Below are 13,914 nucleotides of genomic sequence, written 5' to 3'. Positions count from 1 at the left end.
TCTAACTTTATACACATATATCAAACCAATATAGACAATATAGAATATAGAGCAAATCTAGACTGTGTGAATGTATATATTATAGCAAAATGTAAACTAGAGAGCTCTCACAAAAGCTATTGAGAACAAACTGTTTTATAAGTTTATAAGTTTCTAAAGAATAAAGGATTCTGCACAAAATTTGGCTTTGGGGGTTGCATAATTTTGTACATGAATGTTTAGAGACAATTTTTTTATTTTTATTTTATTTTATTTTTCATTTGTCATCAAGCTTATTTCATCAGAATCACTTAAACGTGTATAAATACATGTTCTATAATAGAAATGCCTGTGCTAAATTGTTCTCATAAAATGTTGTTCTCAGCAGCAAAATATCTTGCAAGTCAAGGGGTTGAATAATTTAATAATAATAATAAAATTTTATATATTTATATATATATATATATATATATATATATATATATATATATATAGGTCAGTAATGCAAAATTTCTAAATTTCTGATTTCTAAATCTGTTCCAACAAAGAATCAAATGCATCTACATCTTGGATGGCCTGAGGGTTGATTTTGAGTAATGAGATAATTTTAAGCGAATTTTTATTTTTGGGTGAACTTTGACTAAACTACTTTAGCATGACTACATATTAATCTGAATAAATCGGATGTAACCTACCAGTGGAATTAATTCCATTCCAAGAGTCAGATCAGCTAGAAATACTTGAGGTAACAACTAGCTATATTCACATTTTACAGTGTGTTTCATTAAAAATAACTCATTTTCTCACTCCAAATGTTATTTCCTGTGAAAGTTCCTCATTCCATCACACGGTTTAACACAATGAATAACAGATTGAAAATAAACCCATTCTGTTTTCATAAAAGTTTCACCTTAAAGTGAGATTTCTCTTTAAAAAAATCTATCTCAGGGTCTACAGCACAGTCTGGGAGGAGGCTGGATACATTCTTCTTAACAATACAAAAAAGTTCAATCCCTGGCCGCAACTGTCTGCTTATGGTAAAAATGATCACCCCTGGATCCGGACGCAGAACATCTGGACAACACATCCCAGAGAGCCTTTAAGACGGAGGAAGCATTGAGAAGTTCCACAGAGTTGGACTTCAGGATGAGCTCAGCACACGTTCTGCAGGCTCTGTGCCTGCTGATGGTTTTCTCCACAGCCGGCGCTCAGCACGGCTACATGCATGATACCGGTGAGGAGTGGGTGAATACCTGGCGCCAGGGCTTTAACTTTCAGTGTCCCCATGGTGAGGTCTTAGTAGCAATCAGGAGTTACTTCAGTGAGAAAGAGGGCTCGGACCGCCTGTGGAACTTTGAGTGCCAGAGGACTCCCTATGACTGGGGAGAGCCCAACGAATGCTGGTGGGACGATATCAACAGAGCCGGGTTGGAATGGTATGTCTGTATGTATGCGGGTAACAGTGTGCTGTCAAACACAGCTTCACATAGTTATATGCCTTTTTTGTATGTCTCGCTATAATACAAAACACATTTGCAAGTATGTTTTATATGATAACATTCACTGACCATGAAATGACACTCTGATGTTCCACTTGATGTAATTTTTTTTAAAAGTGTGTTACATAGAGAGTATACAATAGATGGAATAAACAAAATATTTTTCCTTGTGTTTGCCAAACATTGCAAGAATGCATCTTTTCATAATTACTATTTTAGAACGTTGCAATTTCAAGTGTCTAGTCAATACACATAAATTAATGAAAGATAAGGAATTTCACATTTTTGGAGTTATTTGGAGATAGTTTTTGATACTACACAGCAAACAACTCTTACTTATATCCCTTGTGTTGCGGAAAATATGTATATTGTATGATCACATTCAGTGTAGCAGAAAAGACCATGAAAAGACACCCTGATAAATGTATATTATTTTTAAAAAGTATAAATCTATAAATATAGATACATAGAGAACATAGACAGAAACAAACAGAATATTTTTGTCATTTTTAAAATTAATTAATTTTTATTTTAGAACTTTATGCAGTTTCAGTTGTCCACACATACATGAATGAAAGACAGATTTGGAATATCATCTTTTTGGACAGATATATGGAAATTATTTTTGATGTTACACAGACATCCCTTGTGTTGCAAATATTTTTCTGACAACATTTTCTGAAAAAGGTTTGGTGTTTGTATGCTGGGTTTACACTAACTAAAAAAGAGAGCTCTCTGGAATGTATGATTAGACTCAGATGTGAATGCTTACTGAAAGCACTAGCTAATGCTAGCTTTCAGAGTTGAGTGCTTGCTTTGACAACATCATGAACATTTGTTTGTCAAGGGGAAAACAATGAAAGTTTCTTAAATTGGACTGGAGAAACACAAGCAGATGTTTGGGCCAGTCCAGATTTCATAAGTGTCATTTATTCCTTGCCTCAGGTCGGCTGTTCTCAGTAATCCACAAGCCACAGAAGAGATATAATGGCAACACTTAAGTTTAAGAGCCTTGTTTACTGCCAAAATGAAACTTTAACAAGCCTCCACAAATGTACCTCAGACATGTTTGATTGCACATTTGTGAATCACTTCAGTTCTCTGACATCTTATTAAGAACAGCACTATGACTTTTTAAATTTAAGTTGTGTTATATGTTGTATTGAATATTATTCTTTTGGCTTTGTTAAGAGGTTTCTTGTTGAAGCACTGCAAGGTTTGCAGTGTTCATTCCAATTACAGCAGAACATCTGGGACCCATTACGTAGGTCTGACACGTTATTATTTCTTCTTCCCTTCAAATGAACTGTCATGTGGTCCTGGTTACACACTATCTCAGTTACATTTCCAATATCCAACACATTTCTGAGATGATCTATAGTTATTATAATAGTTATGAATTTAATGATACAAAACCATATTTGTATGTAATGGAAATGTTTAGTTAATTTAGAAAAAAACGTTAGGAGCAGTTTTTGTTCATTAAATGTAAGTTTTTTTTTTTTTTTTTTTTTTATGTAGCCTAAGGACCAAGCGGCCAGCCGCATAGGGAACTGATCATAGCCTATATGTTTGATAAATTTAGCCTTCTCAAATCATCAAGACTTGCCTAAAATAAAATCTCTATATAAACACTTAGCATATCACAATGTTTGTTTAATTGTTTAACCTATATAAATGTGCGCTGTTAGACGTATATCCAAACATTTGTGTGGAGAGTGGAAGCTGAAGCGCTCTCTGCAGGACATGGAGGCGCCAGCGTGATCACTTGCATTTTTTTTTCTAACAGTTGAAACAACTTAAAATATGCAGTCATTTTTGCTCATAAAGGTAAGAGTTATACATCATTCTAAACTATAAAGGGTCTAGTTTTATACACTCACAAACGCTTTCTGCCGTCTCGGGCTTGAACAGGAGTGCTTCACAATGATGAACCTAAACTCAGCGAATTGCCTCACAGACATGATAATATATATATATATAATATGATACAAAATTACACATCTACTCCCCAACCATAAGAATATACACGCCAAAGTCCATTTTTGTGTATCAATACCAGGAGTTTTCGTTTTTATTTGGCATACTATTTATACGCACGTTCGTGAGATCGGGTTAGAAGATCGGAGACAGATTCTCTTCATAACTGAGACACTTTCTGATGTAGCCCAACCAGTGGGCAGTGTGAGTGCAAACTGCAGTAGTCTGGAAAAGTTTGGATATTTTTCTTTCGTAGCCTACCTTATCTTTGAGTTTTTCAAGAGTAATCGCCCCAAACTAGAAAAAAAATTAGACCCCCCAAACTCCGCCTATGCTGCCAGCCAGTCTCTCTAGGAGATTCTGCAAAATAACTTTTACCCAAAGAGATATTAATGTTTTTTTAGCTGCTATCCAAAGTTTTAAAATAGTTTCTCTAGTTGCATTAAGAGCTAGTATACATTGTAATGATGTGAGTGCTACAGGCACTATGTCCAAAATTGTCATCTTCTAACCACATCTGCAGTGCTGGGAAGTTTTTATAGAAAGGAGAGGAAACCGTTAACAGAACTTAATAAAAGTTATTTTATTTATTTATTTATTTATTTATTTATTTTTTGTTAAAAGGACTTCCAAAAAGTGCAAGGGTTAGTTTGGTTTGCTAATATCTAAACAACAAAAACAACATACGCATTCCAAAGGAATCTGAATATGAAACTGAATGTTGATGTGTCATGTAACTTTATAATAGATTTACACAAACGAGACTAAATTATTTAGTACACAGAATGCAGCCATTATTAAAATTCATTGTGATTATAAACAGTAATTTTTACATTCTTATTGTATAAACAGAACTGCACATTAAAGCTTCACGTCTCTGTAACATTCATACTGAAATAATATTGAGGATATTGCAAACACAACAGTATCTCATAGTACATTCATTTCTGACTGTCAGTTACAACTAATTCAATGAAATGACTGCATGCACTATTCTCTCATTTTTTGCCAGTTTTACACAGAATCCCAAGGACTAACTTCTCAGACTGAAATCTGACCAATTAAAGGCTTTTGAGATTTGCTTGAACTGCATTGAACAGTATAAGCTTTGTTGTTTTGAACACATTCAGGATTAAACTTTTCCTGGAATAACAAGCTCATTCTATACTCACAGTGCTGCAGTGTCAGGACACTCTATGAATGGATATTTTGATAATTAATTGCTGCTGCCTTGATATAAAAACATAAAGTTCAAACTGAAGGTAAACACCAGTAGCTACAATAAGCAAAAGCATACTGTGCACTGGTTTAAACATTATACCGGCTGCTTTCTTTGTCATGCTTAACTTTGACTTGTTCACTCAGGACTACTAAGGCACTATTTTTTTGCAAAGCTGCTTTGGAACAATAAGTATTATGAAAAGAGCTATTCATCCAAAACCGACTTTCGTGTTGAACAATGAAATTGTCTTTCCTGCATCTAGACTCTGGTTGTCCACAGGAACGTGAATGTTTTGCCCAGAATGGTCTGAACATGAAAAATTATTCATAGCCCTCTCATGATTTCCCCTCTACAATAACCATAATGTCTTAAAGTAAGATGATTGCCTTCTTTCCTTCCTTCATTTTTTCTAATGATGTGATGTGTGTTGTAACACCACAGACGTCACTGTAACTTTCTGTGATTTTTTTATTTGGCTCAGGCTCTTCATATCGTGCTTAGTAAAACCCTTAAGATGACTTACAATCTGTGTGATTCTCATGACAAAAGTGACCTTATTTTACAAATTCTCCAGTTTGTTAGAACAGGAAATGTCTAGTTGCTGTGATCAGTCTCTGAGGGCATAAGCAACAACGCCAAGGGCCATTCAGTGCTCCAACAAGGTTTCTCCACCCACTCCAGCAGCATTGGGGGAGTTTTTCCAGTGGGTTAATTGGACTCAGTATAGTTTTCCCTGATCCACTGCCCACTCCTTAGAGCCAGTGCCAATGACCTCAGTCCCTGTCTGTCTGAATACTGTCCGTCAGTCTTACTGCATGCTGGGAACTTTTAAAGTGAAAGTGACGTGACATACAGCTAAGTATGGTGACCCATACTCAGAATTCATGCTCTGCATGTAACCCATCCAAAGTGCACACACACACACAGCAGTGAACACACACACACACCGTGAACACACACCCAGAGCATTGGGCAGCCATTTATGCTGCGGCACCCGGGGGGGGGCAGTTGGGGGTTCTGTGCCTTGCTCTAGGGCACCTCAGTCGTGGTATTGCCAGCCTGAGACTTGAACCCACAACCTTAGGGTTAGGAGTCAAACTCTCTAACCATTAGGCCACGACTTCCCCTTTTACAACTAAGAAATCATCTTATGCACTTTAAATCAGTTTCACAATTTGTGGATTGATGTAAAATATAAAAAATGGCCAAAAATGTATTCTTAATAGATAACATATATTTACATACATTTTATTTCCAGTAAGCTTTAGCTGCTTATATTTCTTAACATAGTTTTGCCCATTTTTGGTCATACTTTAGTTAAGGGACCAATACTATTAACTAGCTTTTGCCTCAAAAAATTCCATTATTTGCTGCTTATTAATAGTTAGTAAGGTAGATGTTAAATTTAGGTATTGGGTAGGATTAGGGATGTAGATTATAGTCATACATAATATGTGCTTTATAATTACTAATAAGCAGTCGATATGTTAATAATAGGCATGCTAATAAGAACTGGTCCCTATACTAAAGTATTACCAAAAATGCATTTTCTCAAAATCCAAATGTATTTTATATATATATATTCGCCATATCAGTCGTACATGCCCTTAGTGGTTTACATGATTGCATAATTTGAATTTGAATATATGCCCCACCTATAAAAATGGCTGTCATTTAAGAGGATCTTACTTCCGTTATCCCCCTTCACATTATAAGAACAGTGTCTCTGATTTGCACTACGACATAGATGACATTCCACTGGGAGAAGGCCCTGGCCTTTTTCCTATTGGTGGAACAGTTGCCCATAGCGTTAGTGTTGCTATGACAAAAGTCTGGCACTGCTGGTGGCTGGGGAGCAGTGCAGAGCTCATGATTGTGTCCCTGTTGTGAATGCAACAGTTTGTATGGGCCGTAAACAAGCAGAAGCCCTAAATAAACCTGTATTTACAGAAAATTGTCTCACAGCCACCTCAGAGGTGACATTTGCTGGCTTCTCAGTCTTATAATTATTGACTAGTTAAAGCAATTTAGAATTATTGCAATTACATGTAAAAACCACTCATAATGGGTAAACATGTTCCTGCTGTAACAAACATTTCACTATAATGGTCAAATGTCAAAGTTTCTCATATCTGCGGAAGTTTAATTACATGGGTTAAATATGATAAAACTATTGTGGATTATGCATATGACAGTTAGTTGCAGTTCTAGTAAAATCTGATTGGATGAGTGGCATACCAAGGGTGTTGATACAGGAAACCAACAGCACTGGGATGTTCACTGTATCACTCCATACATTCCTTGCAGTTTTAGTCAGCCCTTCAGTATAAACAGGAAGAGGCACACAATAAAAGGTCAAAAGCTAAAGTCAGGCACACCTCACAAAACCATATTCCACATGTGCGACCTCGGAACACACAAATAATCTAAAGCTTTGTTTTGAAGGATTTATATTAATTTAAAAAAATAACAAATGTCTGTTGTTCAGCCTCTTCACTCAATATGAAATCCATATTTGTTCTGTCTACAGGTCCTCAGTTTGCACTAACAATGGGCTGGTTGCTGGTGTGCAAAGTAAGTACTTTGAAGCGGTTCTGGATCGAGAATGGCAATTCTACTGCTGTCGATATGCCCGCAGGTGCCCATATTCCTGCTGGTGAGTCTTGGAATAACAAATGGTGATCTAATATATTCACACAGTTACTAAACAACCTCTATACATCACAAGTTATATGCTGTTATAGATTTTAGGATTATGTGTCCTATTATAATTGTACAATAGGATGTTTTTAACATAACTTATAACCTTTCCTTTAAATGAATTTTCACGATTTATGCACAGGAAGACGAGTGATGTTCCAGAGCACCACAAAGAAGAGGGGGAGATGGTAATCCCCAGTTATGGCTACTTCATAAGGGGGGCTCAAACTACTTTCAGTGGTGTACTGAGGTCTGTATGAACACTTCCTCTTCCTTTACACTTAGTGGTTTTGCCACTAATGCATTTGTGTCAAAATAACCATCTGTTTTATTACAGACGGATACATTAGCATAATAGTTTTAGTTGCTGTTAATGTCTAAAAACGTATTTTCCTTTGGTGGGAGATAACAGTTTTTTTATGCTTTTGCAGGGATCGGCAGTGGAAGTACATCTTGTGCCGAATGACAGACTTTGATTGTCAGTTTGAAAACTTCTAGGCTGCATTCATCACTTAATGTCCTTATTGACACTGAGTCATATGCTAAAAGAGCACATGCACGTTACCACTTAAGCACTTAGAATAGCACTCACTGAAAACATGCACCATACTCCATTTTTAAATTAGCTTTACAGCTTACAAATATTTGGTTTTCTCTGTATAAACCTGCATGGATTGCCATGTTCTCATATTTTGCAGTCATTTATTTTATTTTTAAAATGTAAAGGACAAAAAAGGGATTAAAACATTTTTATATTTTTGTGTATTAAGAATAAGCTGCACAGGCATTTATGTAATAAACCATGTAATAAATAGCATGAAGTTAACAGTAGTTTGAACACTTTGAGTATTGCTCAACACAGCAGCATTTTTCTGACCAATTTGAATTTAACTATAATCTCCAATGCCTTTTTGAATGGTTTTTGAAAAAGTCTAAAATCTTTCTTTTGGTGTATTTTTTTTTTTTTCTCAAATACTCAGATGGAGTAACAAAACATACTGAATTCTTTGGAAAAAATGGGTAGAACTAATAAAGCAAAGATTTCTCCCACATTTGCTTCTCTTTTCTGCATTGTGCAACAGACCTTATTGAGTGGATGTGGCCAGATTACATTTGATCTCTGTGTATGTGTATATGTGTACAGATGTGTTTTGGGGTGTTAAATACTGATTACATCATCTACAGCTTTTGAGCTATGAGGGTGTATGAGAAAACAGTTCCTACAGAATATACATAAGTATGCTAATGTTATAAATACAATATACGTTTTAACGTATGTTCAAATAGAAAACAGTCATTTAGATTATAAAACTATTTCAAATACAGATCAAATCTGCATTTTTGATCAAGTTGCCTTTGTGAGTATAACAAACTTTCAAAAACATAATTTTTTTTTCTTGCGCCCAAACTTTTAAATGGTAGTTTCTATAGTTTACCACTGCATACTTACCAACATGTTGTTAGGACAATGAGTAATTATGCTGACACAGAAATTGCTTTTGATTATTTCAATGCAGACATCACTGAAAATAATGATAACTTCTAATTCATTAATTCAATCAGATGTTAATTTAGTTCAGTAACTGGATTCAGTTCATTGTAAGATTCGTCAGACTGATTTAAGCTGACAACCTTATCTTTAAAAAAAAACACTCATAAGAGTCATTCATTCAGGAATCACACAACTTAAGTTATGCTGTTTTTGATTCACTAAGAAGAGTAAGATTTGTTCGTGAGAGTGATTTGTTCGTGAATCGGATAACACTGTTTGTGCTGTATGTTTTTGCATGAAGCCTGTGAGAAAACAGTAGAAATTTCAAATGTGGTATGTATTGCACCACATCCAATCCAGACGGCACATTCACAATTCAAATACACAAATTGTACTTTTCTTTGCCTGTGTGAAGATCCCACTCTGTTAAAAAGTGGTGCAGGAAGCACTCATGTGTGTTTGTGCTTAGTCTGGGTGTGTCTTTCTCAATGAGTGAGCCAATTATAGGTTGGATAAGGGTGTTGGGGAATGAGATGCGCCCAAGACAGTTTAAAAAGAGAAAACGCATTCCTCTTAATGTTGAATGAGAATGTAAAACAAGACATTGCAGTAGATTTATAAAAAATAGTGTACTGTGGTCTTTGCAATTCCATGTTTTATAGAGACATGGGCCTTCTATGATATAGAATAGATGAATAGCATTTTTGGATTTCCTTATGTTTATGTATTTATTTATTTTTTTCCCTTTTGCTTTTACCGAGCATTTCTCAGCCATTTTTGTTAAGCACTTAAATGAATGGGGTTAAGGAGAAGGCCACTGCCTCCAGTGCAGAGTCAGATTCTGTCTAGCAGTCTTTCTGCCTCCCTCCAGTTTTAACAAAGTTGGATGTAAGCCAGTGGCTCTCAACACAGTTTATTTATGGCAGCTGCCGACTTGAGGCATGGAGCCAAGCATCACAAAATGACATGGCTGTACCCAAGTCAAGCCTTCTCTCTGGGGACAGCCGACACTATTCTTGACTTACTGTGCACTTCTGCTGGAACTGACCACTGCAGAGGGTTCAGCAGGTCAGGCCACACGTTCATTCAGCTGTTCTGCCGTTTTCTTCCGTTTCTTCTATTGTGAGTTTCAATTATGCAGGCTTACATACATGCATTATCAATAGGCAAATTCTGTTTGAATGGCAATATTGTAATTATGGTTGTTTGCAGGAATGAAAATAAAACTTTGTTAGCGTGGTTATGGGTTTTGGAACCTGCGCTCAGCTGTAATTATGGGATAAATACAATGAGACGCCACATTTAAGAGGAGGAGAAAATAGACAGATGCTAAATCCAATGAAAGCTCTTTAAAAATGCAGACTGAGAGGGTTTACTTAAGACAAACAGATTTAGCCAATAGCATGTTTCAAAAGAAGTTAGGCTAACATTTAGTGTATTTGCTTTTGTGTACTGTAAATTGAAATGCAGGTTCTGAAAGGAATTTAAAAACAAAGAAAAAATGAACTTTCTGTCCCTCTTTTTATTATGCTATTAACTTCAGAATATTAAGAATTAAAATAAAAAATAAAAAATAAAACTTGAAACCAAATAGGTGAGCCCTTGGTTGATTGGAGCAATTTTAACTTTTTGTTAAATATTTGAGGTGTAAATACATTCAGATAAATATAGATGAAAATAAATATGTACGTTCTTGAAGAGTGTAAAAAAAAGTTACAGTAAAATCCTGTTACCTGGTTAACTGTACAGTAAGTTACGTCGAAAATGATGTGGTGAATAATTGTAAATGGTTTAACATCATGTCATTTTACTTAAAAATACTGTCAGATTTATGGTTTTCTTATTATTTTTGTTATCAGTAAAGTACATTTGTGTTACCGTGATGGTGTCTTTGTTTGTACGCCCTTATGCACATCTATTTATGATTATTGTCCATGTTTTATAGACAGTTACAATGAACTTACAATGATTCATAATGTGGCATTCTGTTTTACCTCTTGTATTATTATGGTGGCTATTACTAAATGTTCATGATTTTGGTACTTCAAGCAGATAGGCATATCAATATCACTTAATGAAATATACAGTTATAAACTGTAAAATATAGGCACCGGTATGCCACTTCATAAGACTTTAAATATTTTTACTGTGAATTTCTGGCAACCACGCTTGCACATTTTTACCGTAAATTTAACAGATTTTTTTTTTTATAGTGCTATGAAAAGCATAGGTTCTTTTTATGTGTTCCATGTAGGAAAAAATAACTACAGTATGGAATGCCATGTGGGTGAGCAAACAATGACAGAATGTGAACTATCCCTTTAAAGTAACCATGCATGCTTTAACCCCATCAGCTAGCTGAGCACAGGCTGATTCTGCCTCTTTTCCCTCTGTTGTTCAGGGTCTTAATGGCTGAACAGAGAACAGGACCTTTCCAAACTCCTACTGTGGTATAAGTCAGTGTAAATACCACCATCCCATTCTTTCTGCAGGAGTATATATCTTCTTACAACTCTGAGCGTCTAGGTTACCTATTAAAAATACACCCCTAACCACTTCAATGTGTGAACACTTGCATAAACACATAGACTTCTAAAGTGTAAGTGGCTTCCACTCAAAAATTTGACCACAACCTCTGCCTGGACAATAATGTTTCAAAAATAAATACAAACAACAACAACAACAACAAACACAAATAGCATTACTGAGATTCACTGGAGCCTGGGAATTGACCTTTGTGACCTCTTTGTTAACCTCTGTGGTTAACAGTGGGAGCAAACTGGTCGCCTGAGTCACTTGCATTAATGGTTATAGAGCAGGAAACCTGACTCTGCTGACCTTACATACTCCACGACCTGCTTGTTCCCTCCTCTTTCCTTCTTTCTGTCCTCCCTCCTTCCTCTGCTCACCTCCTTACTCCATTGTTCTTTGTGTCCAGTCATAAGACAAGTCAGTAGTACAGGAAAGGTGAAAGCCGGAATCCTGCCTCATAATATCTCATTTCCAAACTGTCATCAAGTTTTCATTGCCGTACTCTCATACCTGTACAACAACAAAAGATACATGCTGTGTACACAAGAACACGCCACACACCAGACAGTGACCTCTACATTTCAAGGTTGAATTTCGAAGTGACACAAGAATAAGTGCTTCTGATCTTTGCTCTTGACATTTTCCTCCTTACTGTGCTCATTTTTTATATTAAATTGTGATTTTTGATCACATCAGTGAGCTAAGACCTTGGCTTTAAGTTCATTGACTTTAAGAAACGTTCTGTACTTCGAGGTGTGTTCACAAGAGTAGTGCAGGACTACAGGTGAATGAACTTTTTCTGAGAAATCTGTCCACAATTCTTTTCATCATTACTAGTAAAATACACTAGGATACACCAGGAATTGTCTTCTCCTTGAATGAAAGGTTATTTTCCATGAACAGCATGTTTGAATTTTATTGCAACCTATTTACGATGTTTTAAAGGGAACTTAAAGCACAAAGTATGTTGATTTCAGCCTCTGATAGAGCTTTGCATATCAATAACTTGTTTCCAAATGAGTGGTTTGTGAATGTTTTATTTATCTAAGCAAAGTCAGCATTAGGTCACATCTAATGAAGCAGGCTTCTGGTGCATTCTGGGAAACAGAGAGGCCCCTAGTTATAAGATGAACCAGTACCGCCTGTTTGCTCTCAGTGTGATTTGACAGTCAGCTGACAAAGGACTTATTATTAGGGGCCGCATTGTGTAGTAGTGACTGCATGGTTGCTAGATTGAAGTGCATGAATCACAGTTTTAGAGCCTGTGATGGCACTACCGAATGAGATGCTGTGATGGGCCCCTAACTAATCTTTATTACCCCAGTTTAGGTATTGTGTTTCCACTGAATAAAATAACTGGAGAAGACTGTGATACGCCTTGATTCATGTTGTTTAATTTAAATAGCATTCGTTCATTCATTCATTAATTCATTCATTCCTTCATTCATTCATTCATTCATTCATGGTTGGTGTAGTAATAATATGTTTGTATTTATACTGCCTGTGATTTTTGAGCATTATATTATAAAGACAACATAAAATTAAATAAATGTATTTTACGTTGTCGTTTATACTAAAGCCAAAGCAAATTATTAAAATATGTTCTGAAAATATTACTATATATTGAGTTAACAGCATGTCTTTCTTCTACCAAATATTTTCTACCAAATATATTTTTCTACCCAATAATCACCAAGGCTGCATTTATTTGATCTAATATCAGTAAAATAAATAAATCAGTAAAAACAGTAATATTATTACCATTTAAAATAACATTTTTTTTATTATTTTAATATATTTTAAAATGTTATTTATTCCTGTGATGGCAATACATCCTTGCTGAATAAAAGTATCAAATTCTTAAAAAAAAAAAAAAAAAAAAAATTAATATATATATTTTTTATTTTAACTTATTCCATTATTTTTTAGTTCTGTTTTCTTTAAGGGTTTGGGAACTCCAGTTTGAAAACATCTAGGTATGAGAGACAGTAAAGTCAGTGGAAACAGTGGCAGTACTTTGATCCTGCAACACTTTATTAAATCCTCACTCTCAAGGCATGGGAGTCCATGACTGGCTTGCGTAACTGAGTATGGGAGTGTGGGGAATTTCAGGGTGTTACTAATCCTATGCTTTGGCTGTGAGCCCATGGAAAGACAGCATCTCCATTTTCCCAGCATGGTCTTAAACTAAACTCATCCATGTTGTCTTACAATCTCTCCCTGTTTCCCAAAGCAACATAAATCATTCCTGACCAAAGAACCAACAACAGATCCCATCAACAGAGTCCATGCATCTGTTTTAGTTTTATCATATCTTTAGTTCTGTTATAGAAGTATTAGGTTACACAAAAGCAGTTTATTTTCCGATATAAATTTGATTTTTAATGCAAAAATCAAAAACTAGTTATTTGTGCTAATGATTAGTTTTTAGGTTGAAAATCATAAACATGTTCTCAGGAAGACTTGCTGGTCTTTCAAGGTTACTCACAGGCTCGTAAACTGGTGCCTCT

General features: G+C 35.4%; 1 protein-coding gene across 1 annotated transcript; it reads left to right on the top strand.

Moving 5' to 3' along the window:
* Positions 1–937: 937 nt before the first annotated feature.
* dpt (dermatopontin) lies at positions 938–8,430 on the top strand. Its single transcript, XM_042758291.1, has 4 exons — positions 938–1,415; positions 7,211–7,336; positions 7,523–7,630; positions 7,812–8,430. The coding sequence occupies exons 1-4, from the start codon at positions 1,126–1,128 to the stop codon at positions 7,876–7,878; spliced, it is 591 nt and encodes a 196-aa protein (XP_042614225.1). The 5' UTR covers positions 938–1,125; the 3' UTR covers positions 7,879–8,430.
* The last annotated feature ends 5,484 nt before the right edge of the window (positions 8,431–13,914 follow it).

The sequence above is a fragment of the Cyprinus carpio genome, chromosome A6, assembly GCF_018340385.1.
Source record: "Cyprinus carpio isolate SPL01 chromosome A6, ASM1834038v1, whole genome shotgun sequence".
Taxonomy (NCBI): Eukaryota; Metazoa; Chordata; class Actinopteri; order Cypriniformes; family Cyprinidae; genus Cyprinus; species Cyprinus carpio.
The sequence above is the reverse complement of the archived record's forward strand: the minus strand, read 5'-3'. Positions and strand labels throughout refer to the sequence as shown.

What these genes read in the sequence shown, in the direction of transcription:
- dpt (XM_042758291.1), top strand. Translation starts at nt 1,126, where the DNA reads ATGAGCTCAGCACACGTTCTGCAGGCTCTGTGCCTGCTGATGGTTTTC. An exon ending in AGGTGCCCATATTCCTGCTG is followed by an intron (nt 7,337 to 7,522) that starts GTGAGTCTTGGA and finishes ATTTATGCACAG; the next exon opens with GAAGACGAGTGATGTTCCAG. An exon ending in ACTTTCAGTGGTGTACTGAG is followed by an intron (nt 7,631 to 7,811) that starts GTCTGTATGAAC and finishes ATGCTTTTGCAG; the next exon opens with GGATCGGCAGTGGAAGTACA.